This window comes from Nerophis ophidion, linkage group LG03 (assembly GCF_033978795.1).
Source record: "Nerophis ophidion isolate RoL-2023_Sa linkage group LG03, RoL_Noph_v1.0, whole genome shotgun sequence".
NCBI classification, from domain to species: domain Eukaryota; kingdom Metazoa; phylum Chordata; class Actinopteri; order Syngnathiformes; family Syngnathidae; genus Nerophis; species Nerophis ophidion.
In genome coordinates this window covers 2,302,824-2,329,762 of record NC_084613.1, presented here as the reverse complement: position 1 = coordinate 2,329,762, position 26,939 = coordinate 2,302,824, and the positions used below count along the sequence as shown (strand labels likewise).

At 41.2% G+C, this 26,939-nt stretch overlaps 1 protein-coding gene across 5 annotated transcripts in view; it reads right to left on the bottom strand.

The window, feature by feature from the left end:
- Positions 1 to 26,939, bottom strand: part of pcnx1 (pecanex 1) — a 112,669-nt gene that overhangs the window by 59,570 nt on the left and 26,160 nt on the right. For 3 of the 5 annotated variants that reach the window (XM_061893899.1, XM_061893900.1, XM_061893901.1), the window contains exons 5-8: positions 24,955 to 25,017; positions 23,168 to 24,883; positions 13,448 to 13,577; positions 8,295 to 8,488 (exon numbers count right to left, since the gene is read on the bottom strand). In XM_061893899.1, coding sequence (XP_061749883.1) covers positions 8,295 to 8,488; positions 13,448 to 13,577; positions 23,168 to 24,883; positions 24,955 to 25,017 — 2,103 coding nt within the window. The remainder of the gene's footprint in view (positions 1 to 8,294; positions 8,489 to 13,447; positions 13,578 to 23,167; positions 24,884 to 24,954; positions 25,018 to 26,939) is intronic. The other 2 variants (XM_061893902.1, XM_061893903.1) reach the window with 1 other exon arrangement.

Genomic DNA, 26,939 nt, shown 5'->3' with positions numbered 1-26,939 from the left:
CCATCCATTTTCTACTGCTTATTCCCTTTGGGGTAGCGGGGGGCGCTGGAGCTACAATCAGGCGGAAGGCGGCGTAAACCCTGGACAAGTCGCCACCCCATCCAATATGCAATTCATTAATATAATCTATAATACAAGTATAAAGTGTTACATTACCAATTTAGGTTGTCATGTTAAAATGATTCAAGCTTTAGAGCAGGGGTGTCCAAAGTGCGGCCCACGGGTCATTTTTTAACGGCACATTTAAAAAATACTATGGAAAAAAATTAAAACATAAAAAGTGGTATAAAAGAGCAAATGTAAAATGTAACAGGAACATTTTGCAATGTTTACTCTAATAACACAAAGCTGCCATGCAGGCTGTTTCTTTCTTTAAAAATAATAAGTGAATCAAAATCAATGTCATTAAGAATTATTGACCTATTCAAGGCTCCAATTACGTCACATGAAATATTCCACTTTGAGATATTTTTGTGGGTAAATGTTGCACATTTTGTGTTTGCCATTTGAAAAACTGAGCTGTTTTTTTTTTTTCAAAGAAGGGCCTAAAACGAAACATAAACTACAAAAAAACTTATATTGGCGAATACATCTGAAGTTGATCTCGAGACCATTGTGTTAAAAGTAAACAGTAAAAAAAAAAATTATAATTTATTTTTTAACACTTTAATGAGTAGGACCCTTTTGGATCAGTGTGTTTTGTTTTCAAATGTCATTGCACAAAAAATAATAGTGAATTAAAATCAATGGTGTTATGAGTTGTTGACCTCTTTACGGCTCCAATTATATAATCTCAAATATTCCACTTAAAAATGTTATTGGGTGAAAATATTGCATATTTTGTGATTTTTTCCCATAAAAAACATGGTTTTCTTTGACAAAATGAGCATACAACTTAAATCTTTAAAAACGTCATATTGACAGATAGACCTAACGTTGATTTAGAACAGGGGTAGGGAACCTATGGCTCTAGAGCCAGATGTGGCTCTTTTGATGACTGCATCTGGCTCTCAGATAAATCTTAGCTGACATTGCTTAACACGATAAGTAATGAATAATTCCACTTGTAATAAGTGTTAAAAATAATGTTCAAAATATAAAACATTCTCATGCATTTTTAATCCATCCATCCGTTTCCTACCGCACCCGCTCAAGAATTTGTGTTAATGGTAAGAAGTTATTTATTTATTCTTGGTTAGTGTGGGGCTTGTCCTCCTGGGGGTTCTTCAGACCACCAACACCGACATGAGAGCCTGTTTCAGGGTTACAATATTGTTTTATTTTTCAATAAGTCTCTCAGTTGCTTTCCAGCAATTGTATTTTTCTCTTTCGTTTTCGCTCACGCTCTGGCTCCAGCCCCAACCCCGTCTCTCCTCCTGGCTGCTGCTTATAACAGAGCGACAGGTGATTAGATAACAAGGCCCAGGTGGGACTCCTACGCACCTGTTGCTGATTTCGAGGCCGGTCCTGGCACACCCCAGTTCGCTGCAGTCCCGCGGGCCACGCCCCCTCCACAGTTAGCTTCAGAATAACAATGTTATTACAAAGAATAAGAGACCTATAATACTCTATAAATGTTGGTCTTACTTAAAAATGCACGCGTTTAGTTTTGTTCTGTGTAAAAAAAAATATTATATGGCTCTTACGAAAATACATTTTAAAATATTTGGCTTTTTGGCTCTCTCAGCCAGAAAGGTTCCCGACCCCTGATCTAGATATTTAAAACTTGAATAATAATACAAATAATAATACTGAATAATGACACTTTTTTAAAATTTAATTTTTACCAAAACCCTTTGGGGTCCCCGGCATCAAGACTGAATGGAGGCCTAAATGTATATTTTTTATACATATATTGTATTGTTTTTTAAAATAAATGGCCCCCGCTTGCTTTGATTTTTCAGTGTGCGGCCCTCAAAAGTTTGGACACCCCTGCTTTAAAAAAAATAGATTAATATCGCACTTTTCTAAACACTCAAAGTGCTCACAGAGAAGTGGGACTCATCACTCATTCACACCTGGTGGTGGTAAGCTACATCAGTAGCCACAGCTGCCCTGGGGTAGACTGATGGAGTGTGTGAAGAGTTTTAAGAGCATAGGAAGAGTTTATAAGTGTGTGGCAGCAGGCTTATTAGGCTTTAAATGCATATAATAGCCATAAAAATCATACAATAAAAAGGATCACTCCTGCACGGAAAGGGGAGGAGAAAAGCTAACCCCTGTGATAGTCCGGGGAACAAGCAGTGTTGCAGTCAAGTGCAAACTGCTGACTCTGTATTAATAGTGCTGACAAGTACCCCATGTTCACCCCCTGGGAGGTGAGGGGAGCAGTGAGCAGCAGCAGTGGCCGCGCTCGGGAATCATTGTGGTGATTTAACCCCCAATTCCAAACTTTGATGCTGAGTGCCAAGCCAGGAGGCAATGGCTCCCGTTTTTATAAGCTTTGGTATGACTCGGCCGGGGTTTGAACTCACGACCTTCCAGTCTCAGGGCGGCCACTCTAACCACAACACCACTGAGCAGGTGTATGTAAGGTTAGTGAGTAACCCTTTCACACAAACAGCTGAGCAGCAACATTTTAAAGCAGACGCAGAGCTAATAAAGCTACTGGATGCTCATCATACAGTAAAAAACAAACAAACAGACTAGCAGGAGGTTGCCTACAGCCACAACTGTTAAAGTCATTGTAAACAGTGGCTGTTTGTCAGCTGAATGGTGCAACTGACATTTTAAAGCAGACGCAGAGCTAATAAAGCTACTGGATGCTCATCATACAGTAAAAAACAAACAAATAGACTGGCAGGAGGTTGCCTACAGCCACAACTGTTAAAGTCAATGTCTGATGATTGTAAACAGTGGCTGTTTGTCAGCTGAATGGTGCAACTGACATTTTAGAGCAGACGCAGAGCTAATAAAGCTACTGAATGCTCATCATACAGTAAAAAACAAACAAACAGACTGGCAGGAGGTTGCCTACAGCCACAACTGTTAAAGTCAATGTCTGATGACTGTAAACAGTGGCTGTTTGTCAGCTGAATGGTGCGACTGACATTTTAGAGCAGACACAGAGCTAATAAAGCTACTGAATGCTCATCATACAGTAAAAAACAAACAAACAGACTGGCAGGAGGTTGCCTACAGCCACAACTGTTAAAGTCAATGTCTGATGATTGTAAACAGTGGCTGTCAGCTGAATGGTGCAACTGACATTTTAGAGCAGACGCAGAGCTAATAAAGCTACTGAATGCTCATCATACAGTAAAAAACAAACAAACAGACTGGCAGGAGGTTGCCTACAGCCACAACTGTTAAAGTCAATGTCTGATGACTGTAAACAGTGGCTGTTTGTCAGCTGAATGGTGCAACTGACATTTTAAAGCAGACGCAGAGCTAATAAAGCTACTGGATGCTCATCATACAGTAAAAAACAAATAAACAGACTAGCAGGAGGTTGCCTACAGCCACAACTGTTAAAGTCAATGTCTGATGACTGTAAACAGTGGCTGTTTGTCAGCTGAATGGTGCAACTGACATTTTAAAGCAGACGCAGAGCTAATAAAGCTACTGGATGCTCATCATGCAGTAAAAAACAAACAGACTGGCAGGAGGTTGCCTACAGCCACAACTGTTAAAGTCAATGTCTGATGATTGTAAACAGTGGCTGTTTGTCAGCTGAATGGTGCAACTGACATTTTAAAGCAGACGCAGAGCTAATAAAGCCACTGGATGCTCATCATACAGTAAAAAACAAACAGACTAGCAGGAGGTTGCCTACAGCCACAATTGTTAAAGTCAATGTCTGATGATTGTAAACAGTGGCTGTTTGTCAGCTGAATGGTGCAACTGACATTTTAAAGCAGACGCAGAGCTAATAAAGCTACTGGATGCTCATCATGCAGTAAAAAACAAACAAACAGACTGGCAGGAGGTTGCCTACAGCCACAACTGTTAAAGTCAATGTCTGATGATTGTAAACAGTGGCTGTTTGTCAGCTGAATGGTGCAACTGACATTTTAAAGCAGACGCAGAGCTAATAAAGCTACTGGATGCTCATCATGCAGTAAAAAACAAACAAACAGACTAGCAGGAGGTTGCCTACAGCCACAACTGTTAAAGTCAATGTCTGATGATTGTAAACAGTGGCTGTTTGTCAGCTGAATGGTGCAACTGACATTTTAAAGCAGACGCAGAGCTAATAAAGCTACTGGATGCTCATCATACAGCAAAAAACAAACAAACAGACTGGCAGGAGGTTGCCTACAGCCACAACTGTTAAAGTCAATGTCTGATGATTGTAAACAGTGGCTGTCAGCTGAATGGTGCAACTGACATTTTAGAGCAGACGCAGAGCTAATAAAGCTACTGAATGCTCATCATACAGTAAAAAACAAACAAACAGACTGGCAGGAGGTTGCCTACAGCCACAACTGTTAAAGTCAATGTCTGATGATTGTAAACAGTGGCTGTTTGTCAGCTGAATGGTGCAACTGACATTTTAGAGCAGACACAGAGCTAATAAAGGTACTGGATGCTCATCATGCAGTAAAAAACAAACAAACAGACTGGCAGGAGGTTGCCTACAGCCACAACTGTTAAAGTCAATGTCTGATGATTGTAAACAGTGGCTGTTTGTCAGCTGAATGGTGCAACTGACATTTTAGAGCAGACACAGAGCTAATAAAGGTACTGGATGCTCATCATGCAGTAAAAAACAAACAAACAGACTGGCAGGAGGTTGCCTACAGCCACAACTGTTAAAGTCAATGTCTGATGATTGTAAACAGTGGCTGTTTGTCAGCTGAATGGTGCAACTGACATTTTAGAGCAGACACAGAGCTAATAAAGCTACTGGATGCTCATCATGCAGTAAAAAACAAACAGACTGGCAGGAGGTTGCCTACAGCCACAACTGTTAAAGTCAATGTCTGATGATTGTAAACAGTGGCTGTTTGTCAGCTGAATGGTGCAACTGACATTTTAGAGCAGACGCAGAGCTAATAAAGCTACTGGATGCTCATCATACAGTAAAAAACAAACAAACAGACTGGCAGGAGGTTGCCTACAGCCACAACTGTTAAAGTCAATGTCTGATGATTGTAAACAGTGGCTGTTTGTCAGCTGAATGGTGCAACTGACATTTTAGAGCAGACACAGAGCTAATAAAGCTACTGGATGCTCATCATGCAGTAAAAAACAAACAGACTGGCAGGAGGTTGCCTACAGCCACAACTGTTAAAGTCAATGTCTGATGATTGTAAACAGTGGCTGTTTGTCAGCTGAATGGTGCAACTGACATTTTAGAGCAGACGCAGAGCTAATAAAGCTACTGGATGCTCATCATACAGTAAAAAACAAACAAACAGACTGGCAGGAGGTTGCCTACAGCCACAACTGTTAAAGTCAATGTCTGATGATTGTAAACAGTGGCTGTTTGTCAGCTGAATGGTGCAACTGACATTTTAAAGCAGACGCAGAGCTAATAAAGCTACTGGATGCTCATCATACAGTAAAAAACAAACAAACAGACTGGCAGGAGGTTGCCTACAGCCACAACTGTTAAAGTCAATGTCTGATGATTGTAAACAGTGGCTGTTTGTCAGCTGAATGGTGCAACTGACATTTTAGAGCAGACACAGAGCTAATAAAGCTACTGGATGCTCATCATGCAGTAAAAAACAAACAAACAGACTGGCAGGAGGTTGCCTACAGCCACAACTGTTAAAGTCAATGTCTGATGATTGTAAACAGTGGCTGTTTGTCAGCTGAATGGTGCAACTGACATTTTAGAGCAGACGCAGAGCTAATAAAGCTACTGGATGCTCATCATGCAGCAAAAAACAAACAGACTAGCAGGAGGTTGCCTACAGCCACAACTGTTAAAGTCAATGTCTGATGATTGTAAACAGTGGCTGTTTGTCAGCTGAATGGTGCAACTGACATTGTCAAGTGCACGCAGAGGTAGAGAAAGCTTCAGTATGTCAACAACTCATGATATTTTCAATGCAGATACCATCATCTTGTGACATTTATTAAAAAATAATAATAATGAAAAATAAGTGCATCAGGAGGTTGCCTACAGCCAAAGCTGTTAATGTCACTGTTGTTTGAGCCGGCACTAATTAAAAACTGCCAGAGGGTAATTGCTTTTGTAGACCAGGCACTGCAGCTGTTTAGGGACGAGAAAAGTTCATTTAGGCTCGTTGTGATTTTGCAGCCAAAGATGTTATCTTTTTTTTTTTCTTAACTTGGAACTGTGCTGATAATGCATGACCTGACCTCGGTCTTTTTCTGCCAGCCAGTCCTCCAGATAGTCATGCAGTGACTATCATGTGCGCACATATTAAGTAGCCAGTGTGGAACAACCCCAGCTTTGTGTGATAGGACTGACATATTGAGCGTCGACTGCAGGGATGGAGGACAGAACCTTTGGTTGCCGTGGCGACCCTAGAGTCCAGGCTGCAGACGAGATATCACACAGACATGATAAATGGAGCACAGGTAATATGTGCTGGGCTAGGAGGGATGGTGTCAGTCTGACTGACTGCTCAACTCTGATCAATACAACATAGAAGGTGAGCCCCAAAGAAGGTACAAACCCCGTTTCCATGAGTTGGGAAATTGTGTTAGATGTAAATATAAACAGAATACAATGATTTGCAAATCTTTTTCGAGCCATATTCAGTTGAATATGCTACAAAGACAACATATTTGATGTTCAAACTCAGAAACTTTTTTTTTTTTTTGCAAATAATCATTAACTTTAGAATTTGATGCCAGCAACACATGATAAAGAAGTTGGGAAAAAGGCAATAAATACTGATCAAGTTGAGGAATGCTCATCAAAAACTTATATGGAACATCCCACAGGTGTGAAGGCTAATTGGGAACAGGTGGGTGCCATGATTGGCTATAAAAGCAGCTTCCATGAAATGCTAAGTAATTCACAAACAAGGATGGGGTGAGGGTCACCAATTTGTAAGCAAATAGTCAAACAGTTTTAGAACAACATTTCTCAACGAGCTATTGCAAGGAATTTAGCGATTTTACCATCTACGCTCCGTAAAATCATCAAAAAGTTCAGAGAATCTGGAGAAATCACTGCACGTAAGCGATGATATTACAGACTTTTGATCCCTCAGGCGGTACTGCATCAAAAACCGGCATCAGTGTGTAACCGATATCACCACATGGGCTCAGGAACACTTCAGAAAACCACTGTCAGTAACTACAGTTGGTCACTACATCTGTAAGTGCGAGTTAAAGCTCTACTATGCAAAGCCAAAGCCATTTATCAACAACACCCTGAAATGCTGCCGGCTTGGCTGGGCCCGAGCTCACCTAAGATGGACTGATGCAAATTGGAAAGGTGTTCTGTGCTCTGACGAGTCCACATTTCAAATTATATTTGGAAACAGAGGACGTGGTGTCCTCCAGAACAAAGAGGAAAATAACCATTCGGATTGTTGAAAAGCCAGCATGTGTGATGGTATGGGGGTGCATTAGTGCCCAAGGCATGGGTAACTTACACATCTGTGAAGGCACCATTAATGCTGAAAGGTACATACAGGTTTTGGAGCAACATATGTTGTCATCCAAGCAACGTTATCATGGACGCCCCTGCTTATTTCAGCAAGACAATGCCAAGCCACGTGTTACAACAGCGTGGCTTCGCAGTAAAAGAGTGTGGGTACTTTCCTGGCCCGCCTGCAGTCCAGACCTGTCTCCCATGGAAAATGTGTGGCGCATTATGAAGCGTAAAATACGACAGCGGAGACCCCGGACTGTTGAAGGACTGAAGCTCTACATAAAACAAGAATGGGAAAGAATTCCACTTGCAAAGCTTCAACAATTAGTTTCCTCAGTTCCCAAACGTTTATTGAGTGTTGTTAAAAGAAAAGGTGATGTAACACAGTGGTGAACATGCCCTTTCCCAACTACTTTGTCACGTGTTGCAGCCATGAAATTCTAAGTTAATTATTATTTGCAAAAAAAAATAAAGTTTATGAGTTTGAACTTCAAATATCTTGTCTTTGTAGCATATTCAACTGAATATGGCTTGAAAAGGATTTGCAAATCATTGTATTCTGTTTATATTTACATCTAACACAATGTCCCAACTCATATGGAAACGGGGTTTGTAAGCAGAAGCTACACGACTGCAACAAGTCATTCAGCTTGCATCATCACAGAGGAAAGCAGGACATGAACGCATCAACATGCAACTCTGCCTCATCTAGCACACTCGCAGCGCCACACGGCCGCCGGCGTGCGTCTCTCACGCCCGCGCTGCCTACCGAGGTCGTCCTGCAAGCTGGTGGCGCCCACAGTGGAGGCCTTGTCCTGAGAGCCGTCCAGGTGCGTGCTTCCGTTCCTGGCCAGCAGGGAGGCGCTGGTGCTCAGCACTGTCACCTGGGACGAGGTTCGAGATGGCTGACTTTTCACCTGGGAAGCGCAAGACTGGGAGGCCTGGCTTAGGGCCTCCTGAAGACTGTGGGGAGAGGGGGGGAGGGGGGTGGTTGGAAGAAGATGAGAAGCACTGGAGGTTGAGGAAGGTCAAGTGGGAGACGACCATAAACGCCACAAATGGAACAGGTAGGGCTGCCATCTTTGAGGTCCTGCTTTTGTAAAATTGCTACAGCGTAACTTTCAAAGTCCAACAACGTCCTCAAGATTGTACAATTTGGAAGGTGTTCTGCTTTTTCTTTGGCTTTTGGGACGTTTTCTGCAGACTCAACGAACAGAACTTAAGAAGTCATGTAAACTATGTAGCATTGTTATCTTTACTGTTTAATTGGTGTACTTAACTTATACATTTTGATGGCAAGAATGCGACGTTAAATCACCTTTAGGCTAAACCATAGTCAGTCATTCAAGCTTAATATATATGGTTTATTTTATAATATTGTTATATAGGCATATCACGATGTGAACATTTCATTACATCACGGTTATTGTCACCAAAGTTATTACGATTACCAATATTATCACTGTATTGTTGAATGTGTTCATACAGACTTATTAGAACCAACTTTTATTTAAAAAAAATGTAATTCCAAAAAATAAACAGCCACACAATATACTTTCTTGGCAGAAGAAATATATAATAATATTGTTCTGGCTACTTAAGAGTAAAATTACTTTTATTTGAGTATTTAAAACTTTTACAAATTAAACCGGAAGAAGATAAACAGTTCTTTTAATGATAAAGAGAAAAAAAAGGTTGTTATATAGGGATTATAATGATATGAACATTTCATAATATCACCGTTATTGCCACCAAAGGTATTATGATTATCATTATTATCACTGTATTGTTGAATGTGCTCCAAAAATATCAGTACTCATACAGACTTATTATAACCAAATTTTATTTTAAAAATTGTAATTCAAATAACCGCACAGTATACTTTCTTGGCAGGATGAATATGATGTTGAATAATATTGTTCTATGAATACGTTATATAGTAATATTGTTCTACTTAAGAGTAGGTTTATTTTTATTTGAGTATTTAAGACTTTTACAAATTAAACCGGAAGAAGATGAACAGTTTTCTTTCAATGTTGAAAAACATTTCTTTTTGTTATATACCGATATAACAAAAAGAAATGTTATATATATTTTGTTATATACCGATATAACAATATCATAACATCACGGTTATTGTCACCGAAGTTATTACGATTATCATAATTATCACTGTATTGTTGAAAGTACCACTACTCATACAGACTCATTTGAAGTGAAGTGAAGTGAATTATATTTATATAGCGCTTTTCTCTAGTGACTCAAAGCACTTTACATAGTGAAACCCAATATCTAAGTTACATTTAAACCAGTGTGGGTGGCACTGGGAGCAGGTGGGTAAAGTGTCTTGCTCAAGGACACAACGGCAGTGACTAGGATGGTGGAAGCGGGAATCGAACCTGCAACCCTCAAGTTGTTGGCATGGCCGCTCTACCAACCGAGCTATGCCGCCCCAACCAACTTTTGTTTCAAAAACGTGAATTCCAATAAATAAATAAACACACTATATACTTTCCTGGAAGAAGAAATATGTTACATAATAATATTGTTTTTGCTACTTTAGAGTAATATGACTTTTGAGTATTTAAAACTTTTACATATTAAACAGGAAGAAGATAAACATAGTGTTCTTTTAATAAATAAAAAAGGTGTGTAGGCTGCGTCACGTGCGGTTTATAAAATGTCACGCAAATTCACTCCCTGTTGTATTGTTTTGAGTATATATTGATGGCTGCGTGCAAAGAGAGCACAGGCAGTGAAATGTAGACAATTTAATATCTTAGTTGCTCGGACAGTAATGTCTTTGTGCAACTTTGGATTGCGCAATGTTTTTTTTAATCTGGAAAAAAGTTCATGTCTCTTGTAGCTAGCGCTAACTAGCTTCCAGTAAATGAGCAATGTCACAGGTTTGTGAGTTTATTCACTTTTAAAGTGGTGATATTGACCGTGAGAAGGTTTATCGCAATTTATCATTAAACTGTTATTTGTTATACATCCCTATTGTTGTATGTGTATTTTTTTGTTTATAGTTTTTATTACCAGCGGCTGTATGATAAAATATTACTTAAAACATTGCCAGTACGGTTTATCGTTCATCTGGTAAAAAGTTTTATGACGATGACAGTTTGATCATGGAACACATCATTTGTATTTGCATTTGTTATGAATAAATAATTATGAATAAATAGGATCTGTGTTCTAGAATGGCCAGCGTTTGACTTTTGATGACCTGCTGTGCTTCCCTGGCAGACTTGTAATGACTGCAAAATAACTCATTTGTTATCAAAGTCCATATTCCCCTCATATTTGTACTATTAACACCACCTACACATGTGCCCGTTAAGAATGTTAGGAAGTTTAACCCCCCCGGAACAGATTTAAAGCCTGTTTTTGACCTTAGAGGCTCCACTCAACAAATATTTGTGTTTAGAAAAGGTCATAGTAACGAGATAAAGCAATTTCAGCAGGAATTGCGTATGAATGATCCAACACTGAGGCTGAACTGAAATGGTGATGGACTGTAAAATTAATGTAAGAATAGTTTCAATGTGGAAACGGTTCGAATGTCAAAATGGTTTGAATGTTGAAGAGCTGACGCGAAACTGAAATTCTAGTGGAATGTAGAAATGGTGTGAAAGTTGATATACCGTATTTCCTTGAATTGCCGCCGGGTATATGGTATGTACCTGCCTAGAATTACTGCCGGGTCAAAATTTTTTCGCAAAATACTATTTTTATTAGCACACGTCTAGAATTTCCACCGGGTCAAACTCGTCACGTCACGAGTGACACTTCACCTGTCATCATTTTCAAAATGGAGGAGGCTGATTTCAATCATTTGAAATCGCATAAAAGGAAGAAGATTAAGAGCTATTCAGTAGGATTTAAGGTCCAAGCTATTGAATATGCTAAAAAGAACAGTAAGCAGCTATGTTTTATTAATATACCGTAGCTGCGTGTGTCAAATAGGAGTCATTAAATGACTCCCGCCTCCTGGTGGTAGAGGGCGCTAGTGATCCTTCTTGCGACTACTCTGCTGACCCCTCTGTCAGTTTACGTGGCTTACCCTTGGTGGCTGAGTTGCTGTTGTTCCCAAACTCTTCACTTTTCTTAAAATAAAGTTGACTTTGGAATATTTAGGAGCGAAGAAATTTCAGTACTGGATTTGTTGCAGAGGTGGCATCCTATGACAGTTCCACGCTGGAAATCACTGAGAACGGCCCTCTTTTTCACAAATGTTTGTACAAACAGTCTCCATGCCTAAGTGCTTGATTTGATACACCGGGCAAAGTGATTAGGACACCTGATTCTCATCCTTTAAATGGGTGGCCAAATACTGCAGAAGAAGTGACAACAAGCAGCAAGAGTGAGCAGCGATCCTTTAGTTTTTCCTCTCGCTTGCACTTTTAACATGGAGGATTACATATCTCAAATAAAACAGTTTTCTAAACTGGACTTTCAATCAAAGCAGGAGGAAATAAAGGAAGATCTCCATCGAGACAGAGACTTTTAAAACTGAAGAAAGATAAGGAAGACTTCTATAAACAAGTTATTGATGCTTTTGATCAGAAGGAGCTGCGCATGGACTTCATTTATAAGTAAAGGTAAGAACATAACGTTTTTTTATTAAATGTGCTTTTCATGATGGTATCCTTACATCACACTCAAATTTATAAGCGAAGGCCTAAATTTACTGCATGCTTTGGTAAGCGCCAGACTGAGAAGAGGTTTTAACATAATTAGCGCATGCTTTCCATTACCGCATGCCTTTGGTAAATACCGGAGTGAAAAGAGGTTTTAAATTAATTAGCGCTTGGCGGAGATTCAAGAAAATACGGTAGTTGTATTTTTTATTACCTAATTTGGAGGTGTTAAAATTGCCTTATAAAATGGTTAATGCTAATAGTAGCTTGTCTATAGTAAATCCAAAGTAAATTAGCATCAGGCTAGTGCATTTTGGAAGAATGAACTTTACGTTGGTACATTTTCTACCAAGCATACTTGCTTTGTTGGCATTGAAAATGTCAACATTACTTAGAGAGTGATTGGTTAAGTCCGCCCTGAGTGCATCTTGAGTGATTGTTTCTTTCAGCCGGTGTTTAGTCTGCACCAAGTGACAAGTCTGCAAACGGACGTGACGTCAACCTGCAATATCCGAAATATTGCACTGTTTAATTTACGTGAATCGATACTCTGTAGGATTTACGGAATTTAGTGAGCTCCTGTAAAAGAACCAAATTCGGTCGCCATCCCTACTCACAAGCTCTTGGCATGCGAATTGTAAACATTTAGCTTTACTGTGGTTTTTGAAGACATCTAACCCAGACTGCTTCATGACACTTTTAGTACACGTTGAGTGGGCTTTCTGTTCTTGATGAACCACCAACTCTGTCCAATGGGTTTATTGTGCAAGATTTAAACGCACAACAAGTCGGGAATACATCGGAACTATTTGCTAACAAAGGAAAATGCATTACTGGGTATTTTGAGCACAAAGACTATTGTGCAAACCATGTGTCTCTTTTAAAAACACACATCAAAGTGTTTATAAATTCTCATCTTAAAAAAGAATATCACGAGCAGTGCTGAGGAGATGGGCTCGATTAGCCGGGCCTGGCAACTCTCAAAGGACTCCATTATCTGGTCCACAGTTCCAAATGTGTTATTAAAGGAGGACATGGCAGCATTAACAACACTAAGAAGATTTCTGGGGGTGGAGGAGGTGGTGGGGAGCAGGCCAGGACGAAAGTGATCTCATGCAAAGCAGGAAAAACACGAAGTGACAATGATGTAAGGTCACATGCACGCCAGAAGATGATGTTAAAAATATAGATGCAAACATCATTCAAAAGTAAGAGAGGGGAGAGCTGTCAACATGCTCATATCAGGCCACAAAAAGGTCCTCCATGTTCCAAGTCGTACCTGAGAGGAGATCCAATGAGGGAGGAGGGCGGCGTGGGGTTACTCCCGGCGTTGTGCCGCCGCCGCACCGCCTGCCGGCGAAACGTGCTACGTTCACGCCGAAATACCACCGTCTCCTCGCCGGCCGGGGCTGTGATGGTGAGAGACATGATTTCGGCCGGTCAGACTGAACGTTATGGTTTGGGTTCTTTAGGGCTGTCTTCATCTTCGGATCTCAATAGCCGAATGGGATCAGTTCGATTTCGCTAATAGTCCACTATCAGTCCAATCTATGGCATTTTTCCCACAGAAAAATAAACAGTATAACGTCCCAAGATGTAAATATAGCCGCTATAAGGTGATTCTTTCAGATACTTTTAAAAGGAATGCAGGCTTTCTGCGTGGGTTCTCTCCAGGTACTACTACTCCGGCTTCCTCCCACCTCCAAAGACATGCACCTGGAGTGAGGCCCCTCCCACCTCCAAAGACATGCACCTGGGGATAGGCCCCTCCCACCTCCAAAGACATGCACCTGGGGATAGGCCCCTCCCACCTCCAAAGAAAGGCACCTGGGGATAGGCCCCTCCCACCTCCAAAGACAAGCACCTGGGGATAAGCCCCTCCCACCTCCAAAGACAAGCACCTGGGGATAGGCCCCTCCCACCTCCAAAGACATGCACCTGGGGATAGGCCCCTCCCACCTCCAAAGACAAACACCTGGGGATAGGCCCCTCCCACCTCCAAAGACATGCACCTGGGGATAGGCCCCTCCCACCTCCAAAGACAAACACCTGGGGATAGGCCCCTCCCACCTCCAAAGACATGCACCTGGGGATAGGCCCCTCCCACCTCCAAAAATAAAGCACCTGGGGATAGGCGCCTCCCACCTCCAAAGAGAAGCACCTGTGGATAGGCCCCTCCTACCTCCAAAGACATGCACCTGGGGATAGGCCCCTCCCACCTCCAAAAATAAAGCACCTGGGGATAGGCGCCTCCCACCTCCAAAGAGAAGCACCTGTGGATAGGCCCCTCCTACCTCCAAAGACATGCACCTGGGGATAGGCCCCTCCCACTGACAAAGACATGCACCTGGGGATAGGCCCCTCCCACCTCCAAAGACATGCACCTGGGGATAGGCCCCTCCCACCTCCAAAGACATGCACCTGGGGATAGGCCCCTCCCACCTCCAAAGACATGCACCTGGGGATAGGCCCCTCCCACCTCCAAAAATAAAGCACCTGGGGATAGGCCCCTCCCACCTCCAAAGACATACACCTGTGGATAGGCCCCTCCTACCTCCAAAGACATGCACCTGGGGATAGGCCCCTCCCACTTACAAAGACATGCACCTGGGGATAGGCCCCTCCCACCTCCAAAGACATGCACCTGGGGATAGGCCCCTCCCACTTCCAAAGACATGCACCTGGGGATAGGCCCCTCCCACCTCCAAAAATAAAGCACCTGGGGATAGGCCCCTCCCACATCCAAAGACAAGCACCTGTGGATAGGTCCCTCCTACCTCCAAAGACATGCACCTGGGGATAGGCCCCTCCCACTTACAAAGACATGCACCTGGGGATAGGCCCCTCCCACCTCCAAAGACATGCACCTGGGGATAGGCCCCTCCCACTTACAAAGACATGCACCTGGGGATAGGCCCCTCCCACCTCCAAAGACATGCACCTGGGGATAGGCCCCTCCCACTTACAAAGACATGCACCTGGGGATAGGCCCTTCCCACCTCCAAAGACATGCACCTGGGGATAGGCCCCTCCCACCTCCAAAGACACGCACCTGGGGATAGGCCCCTCCCACCTCCAAAGACATGCACCTGGGGATAGGTTGATTGGCAACACTAAATGGTCCCTAGTGTGTGAATGTTGTCTGTCTATCTGTGTTGGCGACTTGTCCAGGGTGTAGCCCGCCTTCCGCCCGAATGCAGCTAAGATAGGCTCTAGCACCCCCTGCCACCCTGAACAGGACAAGTGGTAGAAAATGGGTGGATGGATGTATGCTCTCTTACTCTCTTTCTCACTTGTGCCACTTATTAGACTCAGCTGTTTAAAAAGTTTATGGCCCCAAAAAAGTTGGAGAACTACAACAGCACATATTTTGTGTAAATGCCAGGTGGTTACACGATGATGCAGCTCACACGCTGCCAATCAATGTCATTACCAGCCTGTAATGTGTGCGTGTCTCTCTGTTGCTAGTTAGCTTATACCAACCCCGTTTCCATATGAGTTGGGAAATTGTGTTAGATGTAAATATAAACAGAATACAATGATTTGCAAATCCTTTTCAAGCCATATTCAGTTGAATATGCTACAAAGACAACATATTTGATGTTCAAACTCATAAACTTTATTTTTTTTTGCAAATAATAATTAACTTAGAATTTCATGGCTGCAACACGTGCCAAAGTAGTTGGGAAAGGGCATGTTCACCACTGTGTTACATCACCTTTTCTTCTAACAACACTCAATAAACGTTTGGGAACTGAGGAAACTAATTGTTGAAGATTTGAAAGTGGAATTCTTTCTCATTCTTGTTTTATGTAGAGCTTCAGTCCTTCAACAGTCCGGGGTCTCCGCTGTCCTATTTTACGCTTCATAATGCGCCACACATTTTCCATGGGAGACAGATCTGGACTGCAGGTGGGTCAGAAAAAAACCCTCACTCTTTTACTACGAAGCCACACTGTTGTAACACATGGCTTGGCATTGTCTTGCTGAAATAAGCAGGGGCGTCCATGATAATGTTGCTTGGATGACAACATATGTTGCTCCAAAACCTGTATGTACCTTTCAGCATTAATGGTGCCTTCACAGATGTGTAAGTTACCCATGCCTTGGGCACTAATACACCCCCATTCCATCACACATGCTGGCTTTTCCACTTTGCACCGACAACAATCCGAATGGTCATTTTCCTCTTTGTTCCGGAGGACTCCACGTCCTCTGTTTCCAAATGTAATTTGAAATGTGGACTCGTCAGAGCACAGAACACCTTTCCACTTTGCATCAGTCCATCTTAGGTGAGCTCGGGCCCAGCCAAGCCGGCGGCATTTCTGGGTGTTGTTGATAAATGGGTTTGGCTTTGCATAGTAGAGTTTTAACTTGCACTTACAGATGTAGAGACCAACTGTGGTTACTGACAGGGGTTTTATGAAGTGTTCCTGAGCCCATGTGGTCATATCCTTTACACACTGATGTCAGTTTTTGATGCAGTACCGCCTGAGGGATCAAAGGTCCGTAATATCATCTCTTACGTGAAGGGATTTCTCCAGATTCTCTGAACCTTTTGATGATTTTACGGACCATAGAAGGTAAAATCCCTAAATTCCTCGCAATAGCTCGTTGAGAAATGTTGTTCTAAAACTGTTCGACAATTTGCTTACAAAGTGGTGACCCTCACCCCATCCTTGTTTGTGAATTACTTAGCATTTCATGGAAGCTGTTTTTATATCCAATCATGGCACCCACCTGTTCCCAATTAGCCTGCACACCTGTGGGATGTTCCAAATAAGTGTGTGATGAGCATTCCTCAACTTGATCAGTATTTATTGCATTTTTTCCCAACTTCTTTGTGACGTGTTGCTGGCATTAAATTCTAAAGTTAATGATTATTTGTTTATTGAGTGTTGTTAAAAGAAAAGGTGATGTAACACAGTGGTGAACATGCCCTTTCCCAACTACTTTGGCACGTGTTGCAGCCATGAAATTCTAAGTTAATTATTATTTGCAAAAAAAAATAAAGTTTATGAGTTTGAACATCAAATATGTTGTCTTTGTAGCATATTCAACTGAATATGGCTTGAAAAGGATTTGCAAATCATTGTATTCTGTTTATATTTACATCTAACACAATTTCCCAACTCATATGGAAACAGGGTTTGTAAGTCTTTATCTCAGTCTTCATCTCATTGTGCAACATGTGAATGTTATAAGAGGAACTAAATGTGATCTCTGAATGGGGTGTAAATCATTTCCAAAGCAGGACCTCCACCCAGTCATAAAATATTAGTACATAGAAAGTGCTGACACAGAAACAAAATTCCTGTATTTTCAGCCATGAACAACTTCAAAATGCTGAAGAAGACAACAAAAACCATCCTCACAAATGTCCTATTGCCTCTCCAAATTCCCTCATTAACGCTCAAGCACATATAAAAGTTTTTCAAAACGGCCGCCACTACAACAATTATGGTGAGAAAAACCCTGTATTGCAAACCCACTTTATGTGTAATAAGTACAAGAACAAAGTCCACCAAAAAGAAGGAACATTCCATCACAAATGTTTGATTATTGCGCACCAAACCTTTCTTAAACACTTCATAGAAAGTTGGAAGCATGCTATTGTCCAACATGTTTGCAAAGAAGACTCAATATTAATAATAATTAAAAAAAAAAAATAATAGTATTTTAAAGGCCTACTGAAAGCCACTACTAGCGACCACACAGTCTGATAATTTATATATCAATGATGAAATATTAACATTGCAACACATGCCAATACAGCCTTTTTAGTTTACTAAATTGCAATTTTAAATTTCGCGCTAAGTATCCTGTTGATGACGCGTGCGCGTGATCTCACGGATTGTATCATTTTGTTCCAGCCCGATCCCAGCTATAAGTAGTCTGCTTTAATCGCATAATTACACAGTATTCTGGACATCTGTGTTGCTGAATCTTTTGCAATTTGTTCAATTAATAATAGAGACGTCAAAGAAGAAAGATGTAGGTGGGAAGCGGTGTATTGCAGCTGCCTTTAGCAACACAAACACAGCCGGTGCTTCCTTGTTTACATTCCCGACGGAGAAGCATTACTATGGAACAGAGCGGTCAAGCAAACATGTCAGCCGGTAGGTTTCGGTGAGAAAATGGTAGTAATAAGTCGGCTCTTACTGTAGACATGAGCAGAGCTTGCGTCGTTCCTCGTGCACCTGTCAAAGAGGCAGCTGCGGACTCTCTTGCCTCCTCCGACCGGCCGCCCCCGAACATGGGATGCTTCCACCGTGGAGGAGGGGGGGAAAAAAGCTCAGCCCGGCCCGACTGGCTGCCTTCGCTTCGCCTCGTCGAGAAACGTGGCTTCCCTCAGAGACACTGGCGGTCACCACACCCGTGGCCACACCCCTCCAACTTTCAGGTACGACAGAATAATCTCACTAAAACACTAGTAACGCAATAAGCAGATAAGGGATTTTCCAGAATTATTCTAGTAAATGTGTCTAATAACATCTGAATCGCTCTCAATGCCCTGTCTTTTTTTTTCTTTTCTTTTTTCTAGTCCTTCACTCTCACTATCCTCATCCACAAATCTTTCATCCTCTCTCAAATTAATGGGGAAATCGCCGCTTTCTTGGTCTGAATCGCTCTCGCTGCTGGTGGCCATGATTGTAAACAATGTTCAGATGTGAGGAGCTCCACAACCCGTGACATCACACGCACATCGTCTGCTACTTCCGGTACAGGCAAGGCTTTTTTATTAGCGACCAAAAGTTGCCAACTTTATCGTGGATGTTCTCTACTAAATCCTTTCAGCAGAAATATGGCAATATGGCGAAATGATGAAGTATGACACATAGAATGGACCTGCTATCCCCGTTTAAATAAGAACATCTCATTTCAGTAGGCCTTTAAGATTGAGAGGGGACTAACAAGTCTACTCAAAGGTTTTCAAAGTGTGCAAAAAGAAAATAGTCTTTTTTAAAGCTGCTAAGCTAACGTCACTATGCCAAAGTCTACATTAATTGATTTGTAGCTCCTCCGGTGAGAGTAAACCATGGGTGACAAACTCTGGCCCGCGGGCCAAAATTGGCCCGCCGTGTAATTTAATTTGGCCCTTGAGGCCATGATAAATTAACATTAGAGCTGGCCCTCCGATATTATACAGTGGCGGTGCCGCCGTATCACTGCATTCAACGCTAATTCTCATACATTCTCCCGATTTTCCACCCGGACAACAATATTGGGGGCGTGCCTTAAAGGTACTGCTTTTAGCATCCTCTACAACCTGTCGTCACGTCCGCGATTCCTCCATACAAACAGCGTGCCGGCCCAGTCACGTAATATATGCGACTTCTACACACACATAGTGAATGCAAGGCATACTTGGTCAACAGCCATACAGGTCACACTGAGGGTGGCCGTATAAACAACTTTAACACAGTTACACCACACTGTGAACCCACACCAAACAAGAATGACAAACACATTTCGGGAGAACATCCGCACCGTAGCACAACATAAACACAACAGAACAAATACCCAGAACCCCTTGCAGCACTAACTCTTCCGGGACGCTACAACATACACCCCCGCTACCAACAAAACTTGATTTTGCATTTGACTATAAAGTTATATAAGCCTTGCTTGTTCAATATTCAATGCAAAACTTGTTTGGGTCCCTATTAAAAGGTTAAGTTGTTCAACTTTGGCCCGCGGCTTTGTTCAGTTTAGAATTTTGGCCCACTCTGTATTTGAGTTTGACATCCCTGGAGTAAACGGTTTGTGGTGATGAGCTATCAAAATAAAACATGCTTTTTCGGTAATATAGTAATCACTGTGCCACACTTTGTCCTTGACAGAGTCCAACTTCTCATTGACCGATCAAAGAGCCACAGTGTCAACTTTACGCCTTACACAATGAAAAGACCAAGCAAACAAAGCAAACTAATTCAATTTACTGTAAATGTAACTCAGGGGTGTCCAAACTTAAGAATCAAAGCATGTGGAGGCCATTTGGACATGTTTTATGTTAAAAAACAATACCATTTATAGTTTTTTTCTTAGAGCTCCCCTTTAGTTTGGTCCCAGGGACCTGGAAGGGTCTCAGTCAAAAATGTTTACATAACAAGTCATTACAATTCATTATTATATTTTATTAATGCTTAAATCTCTAGATCAGGGGTGTAAAACTTATTTTAGATCAGGGGACACATGGAGAAAAATCTACTCCCAAGTGGGCCAGACTGGTAAAAACATGGCACAAACTTAAAAATAAAGACAAATTCAGATTGTTTTTTTTGTGTAAAAATAGTAGATTCTGAAAATGTACAAATCATAATGTTTTTTGTTGTTTTTACACTTACATGTTGCAGTTAATAATTTGTCCTTACTTATACTTTCTGAATATTTTATGTGATAATGTTCATCAGTCAACACATTGATGTTAATTTTCAATCAAGATTTAAAAAATAAATATCAAAATAAATTTATAGGATATTATTTATGTAGTTTGCTCCTTTTCCTCGACTGGTGTACAAAAATCATGTGGTTTATTTTATTTTTTTGAAATATGTAGCATCATCTACAATGAACAAAGAATTGCTGTTGTGACATCTAGTGGACACATTTAGAACAGCAGTTTCTTTCATTCAAAAATGTCCTCCCGCGAGCCTTACGTTTAACACCCCTGCTCTAGATCAACCTCTGGACTGTCAATATAGTGTAAAGAAAAAAGTTTTAAGCTCTTTTTTGATTTTTACGGCAAAAACCCAATCATACAATATGGTCCTCCCAAAAGAAATTCTAAATTGAATATTTGATGTGAAGTACAATAGTGTTGCTACAGCTTGGTTATTTTACAGGTTACGGAACGTAAATGAAGTATTGTTGGTGGTTTTTGGATGTATTTTGAAAGGGATTTAGAGGCAAAATTGATTGCTCCCACCTAGAACAAGCCGATTATTATTACATGTTAGAATGAAACATGCATAGGATACAATGTCACACATCACACTTTTCCAGTTGTTTCATTACAGCACGTCAGAAAAGGAGTAGGAAGAAGCAGACCTTATTTAATCCTACTCCTTTTCATACCATAGCAATTTTATACAATTTCCTTGTTCTCTGTAACAGAACAGTGAACAAATAAATAATAAATAAAAAATATACCATAGTAAGCAAACAAATATTAAATACATAAATAATCTTCATTAACTTCACATCAAATACTTCACTTTGAAATATTGTTTGGGGAAAATTTGTTTTTGTTTTTTTTTTACAAAAAAAGACATAAAACATAAAATGTTTTTGCTTTATATGGACAGTCCAGTTTTACTTGACAAAAAGGGCATATTAAAAAAAATGGAAAAATAAACACTTAATTGATGAATAGATCTTAAGTAGATTCTAGAGAATTGAATGTTGAATGTAAAAAATAAAATTAAAAAATGTATGACTTATTTTTAACACTTGAACCCCCAGGAATTTCTGTAGGATTTTTTTAAACGGTTATTGCTCAAAAAATAATAACACAATAAAAATGTTATAGATAAATGATTGGCCTATTCAGGGTTCCAGTGACTTCACATCACTTAGAATTGTTTTATTTTATTGGGGGGGCATATTGCATATTTTGACATACGAAACAGGGTTTTCTTTGGCATAAAGCAGGGGTGTCCAAACTTTTTCCACCGAGGGCCGCACACTGAAAAATCAAAGCAAGCGGGGGCCATTTTCATAATTTTTATTTTAAAAACCAATACAATATATGTATAAAAAAATACCACTCAGTTATGATCCTGGGGACCCCAAAAGGTTTTGGTAAAAAAAAAAATTAAATATGTGTCATTATTCAGTATTATCATTTTCATTATTATTCAAGTTTTAAATCTCTAGATCAACATTAAGAAAAAAATGGAAAAAACACAAAATATGCCATATTTTCACCCAATAACATTTTTTTAGGTGGAATATTTGAGATTATATAATAATTGGAGCATTAATTTTGGATTTTGATTCATTATTATTTTTGGAGCAATGACACTTAAAAACAAATCACACTTAAATAATTGGAGATCCAAAAGTGTCCTACTCATTAAAGTGTTAAAAAATAAATTATATATTTTTTTTACCGTTTACTTTTAGCTCAATAATCTCGAGATCAACTTCAACGCTATCCGTCAATTGATAGTTTTATTGTTGTTTATGTTTTTTGTTTGTTTTGGGCCCTTCTTTGAAAAAAAAAAAAACAGCTCAGTTTTTTTATATGGCAAAACACAAAATATGCAACATTTTCCGCAAAAATTATTTCAAAGCGGTATATTTAATTTCACGTAACCGAAGCCTTGAATAGGTCAATTATTCAAAATTACGTTGATTTTGATTCATAATTAATTTTCAAAGAAAGAAACAGCCTGTATGGCAGCTTTGTGTTATTAGAGTAAATGTGATGTAGGGCCATTAAAAAATAACCCGCGGGTCGCAAATGGCCCCTGGGCCGCACTTTGGACACCCCTGGCATAAAGGGAATAAACATTTTTCAATCAAAACAACGAATAGACCTTAAGTTGATTTTGAGATTTAAGTGATGAATAAAAAATAAAAAAAAAAATATATGACTTATTTTGAACATTTTTATGACTGAGACCCTTCTGGTTTCTTGGGACCAAACTTGAGGGGAGCCTTAAAGGTTTAAAAAGAATTGTATATATTGTATTGGTTTTGAAAATTATAAATATAAAAATGGCCCCCGCATGCTGTAATCTTTTTAGTGTGACCCTCAGAGGAAAAAGTTTGGACACCCCACTGCTTTGCACTTCACAGGAACTCACCATGGTAAACACTGCATGAGCGAGGCAGATGCCATGAAACCATGCGGTCAAAATACACCTATAGTGTGCGTGTGTGTGTGTGTGTGTGTGTGTGTGTGTGTGTGTTGACCGTGGCCCACCTGAACCATGAGGCAGTTATAATGGAGAGAGAGAGAGAGAGAGAGCGGCGTGTGCTGACTACATACCCCGCAGGCAAGCAGCAGTGGCGTCCTGAGGCTCTGAGAAGACGGCCTGGCTGGGCAGACTGTTCCTGGAGCGGGTCACCGACTCCAGCTGGGAGGCCCGGCCCAGGAGGGACGCCGCGTCCAGGACCTCCCCTTCTTTGGCTTCCAGGTCCGACTTGGAGGTGGTGAGCGGCCGAGGCCCGATAGGAGCTCCAAGGCGAGTGGGGTCGTTAAGGCAGGCGGCGGTACCACTGTCCAAACTCAACACCCGGGCGTGCGTTTTGGCGCTGCCTGTGCCGAGGGTACGCCGGGAGGCACGTCGCCTCCCTCCAGGTCGTGCTACCGCCTCCGAAGCTGCTGCTGCGGATTTTAACACGGAGGAGGACGAGGTTGCAGTGTGCTTGGTTTTCAGAGCCCGGTAGCGCCCCTCTGGTGAGTGGCAAGAGCGCGAGGTGGCACTGGACGAGCTGTCCGTGCTCAGGTGGTGGGCGGAGCGGAGACTGGAGGCACAGCTGAGTTCACTCTGATCGCTGGAGTCCTCCTCTCCACCCCCAGCAAACACAGCACTACAAGGCTTGGCCAGTCCGCGCATGGACATGTGGTCCCGGTGGCGGCTGGCGTCAAAGCTGCTTGCCCTTTTCTTGCCCGTTCGCCTGCGTTCACCGCGGCCAGTCGACAGAGAGCAAGTCCTGTGAACCAGGTTGGCTGACGTTAATTCCATGTGGTCTTTCACGTCCCCCTGCTGTGCCAAGGCCTCTCCAGTCGAGCCATCAGCACTGGTTCTGGTGCCCGGCTCTTCCACAGCGCCACTGGACTCAAGGAGGTCCCGATCTGTAGACACGACGCTGTCCGCCTGCTGGTTAACAGTCAGCTCGTTGGCGTGAGGGTTCTTGTTGGCCTCCCCAGAGGGAAGGTTACTCACGCCTCGCGAGTCGCCCGTGATTGAAGTCCTGCGGTCCGTGTGAGAGGACCCCGTGTCCCCTTTGTCCCGGGCCCGCTCGTCACCTGAGAGCGAGAGCAGGCTCTCCACATGTGTGGAGCTGGTCTGCTCGCTGTGGAAGCTGCTGACAGTGCTGTTGGTGTCCCGGTCCGTGCCGCTGCAGTAGCTCTCGGTGGAGCCGCTGCTGCGAGTACTCAGGCTGCGCAGGCTCTCGGCACTGCGCTCCCCCCGCCGGGATTTGCCTCCCGCGGAGGAGCATTTCCCACTTCCTCCTGCTATTTCCACTTGGTACAGACCTGAGCTGCCCTCCCCAGCTTCCCTGGAAACGGAGCGAGCTACCCTGTGTGTGTCTTTATGTCTGGAACATACTATTCCCGAGGTGGAAGCCACCGCTTGGTCCTGCTGGTAGAGACGCTCGGTTGCCTCCCTGTCACACAGCCCGAGCCTGTGGGGCCTGGCAGCCTCCAGCTCGCACACAGTGTCAAGGCCACCCCTCCTGGGCTGCGGATAGAGAGTGAAGTCCGGCAGACCTGGATCGGGGAAGGCGGACCCCGCCGAGCTGGAGGTCCGAGGCAAGCCCCGCGAACGAGGCTCTTTCCTGAAGGTCTGCGACTGTGTGGACGTGTGCAGGGTGGTCTCGGTGTCGCAGGACGACAGGCTGTAGTGATAAGCACCCGAGGCGCAGAGGTCTGCGGCTTCCCTGGACAGCTCGGAAGGACACAAGGAGGTGGAGGGTTGCAGCGAGGCGAAGGAGTCATTCGGAACGAGGCAGTACATCTTTGTGTCCGAGAGCAGATCTGCAGCCACAAACACGCAACTTTAATACATACACAATAAATGTCACATATTTGAATGCTGGCGTGTATACCGTGGTCGTGACTGCAGCTCTCCACCAGAGTCAAGCTGATGTCATCTGATGTCTTTCCCGCTTCTGCACACATAGGAAGGGAAGCAATTAGGAGATGACAGCTTTATGCATTATTAATACACTGGTGACCGCTATCTGTGAGCTGCCACTTCCTGTCTTTTGTTTCTTAGGAGATGACCTCCACTGATAATAAAGTAACATATAGTTACTGCACACTCTTCAATCAAAGTAAACTGCTGCACGTCAATCACAGTAACTGACAGTTGACTGCGCTTCAATCAAAGCAACAGATAATCACTTCCCTTTGAAGTAACAGACCAGACATCAAAATAACGGACAGTTACTTCTTTAAAGAAACAGTTCCTTCACCTTCACTTAAATCAAAGTAAGACTGTTGACTTTAAAATATCAGTTATTGAGCTTTAATCAAAGTAACATTTAGCGGTGTCTCACTTTAAAGAAACAAATGACTTCACTTTAAAAGAAACTTAGACAAACGTTATTGATCCACAAGGGAAATTGTTCAAAAAGATAGCTACAAAACTTCAATCAGAACAACAGATAGTTACGTCACTTCAATCTGAGCAACATCATTATTTCACTTTAAAGTAACAGATAGCTTTTACACTTCCAAGTAACAGTTACCGGTACTATGGATAGTTATTTTACTTTAAAGTAACTTACCTACTGCACCTTAAAGTCATTTTAATGCACTTCAAACAAACTTAGTTACTGCCTTCAAAGTTACTTCGATACTGAACTTCAAAGTAACAATAACAATACTACAAATAAATTTAGTTACAGTTAGTTCATGGGTAGGATTACTGAATATTACCAATCCTTGTCAATGGGTGGCAGCAAAAGTCATATTCTCATGCAAAATTGTAACGTCCATCCATCCATTTTGTACCGCTTGTCCCTTTTGGGGTGGCAGGGGGGTTCTGGAGCCTATCTCAGCTGTATGTATGTATGTATGTATGTATACACATATATATATATATATACACACACACACACACACACACACACACACACACACACACACACACACACACACACATATATATATATATATATATATATATATATATATACATATATATATATATATATATATATATATATATATATATATATATATATATACACACACATATATATATATATATATATACACACATATATATATACACATATACACATATATATATATATATATATATATATACACATATATATATATATATACATATACACACACATATATATATACACACATATATATATATATATACATATATATATATATACACACACATATATATATATACACATATATATATATATCTATATATCTATATATGTATATACACATATATATACGTATATACATATATATACATATATATATACACACACATATATATATATATATATATATATATACATATATATATATACAGACATAAAATTATTATATCTTTTACAGTCCACTTGGAATTGGATGAGGATATATATATATATATACACATATATATATATATATATAGATAAATATATATATATATATATATATATCCTCATCCAATTCCAAGTGGACTGTAAAAGATATAATAATTTTATGTCTGTGTGTGTATATATATATATATATATATATATATATATATATACATATATATATATATATATATATATTTATTTCTTGTTTGTATTATCCAGATAATAGTGCTCGATACCGTGGTAGAGCGCAATATGTAGGTGTACAGACATCAGTCATTTACCAAGCAAAGGTAACACGCAAGGACATTAACACATCCGACACGTACGTAGGATTAACCGAAGGAGCGTTCAAAACCAAATGGAATAATCACAACGCCTCCTTTAGAAACTAGACTTTGCGGAATTCTACAGAACTCAGCAAACACATTTGGAACCTCAAAGACAATAATGTTGAATATTCAATAACATGGCAAATTCTTGCATCC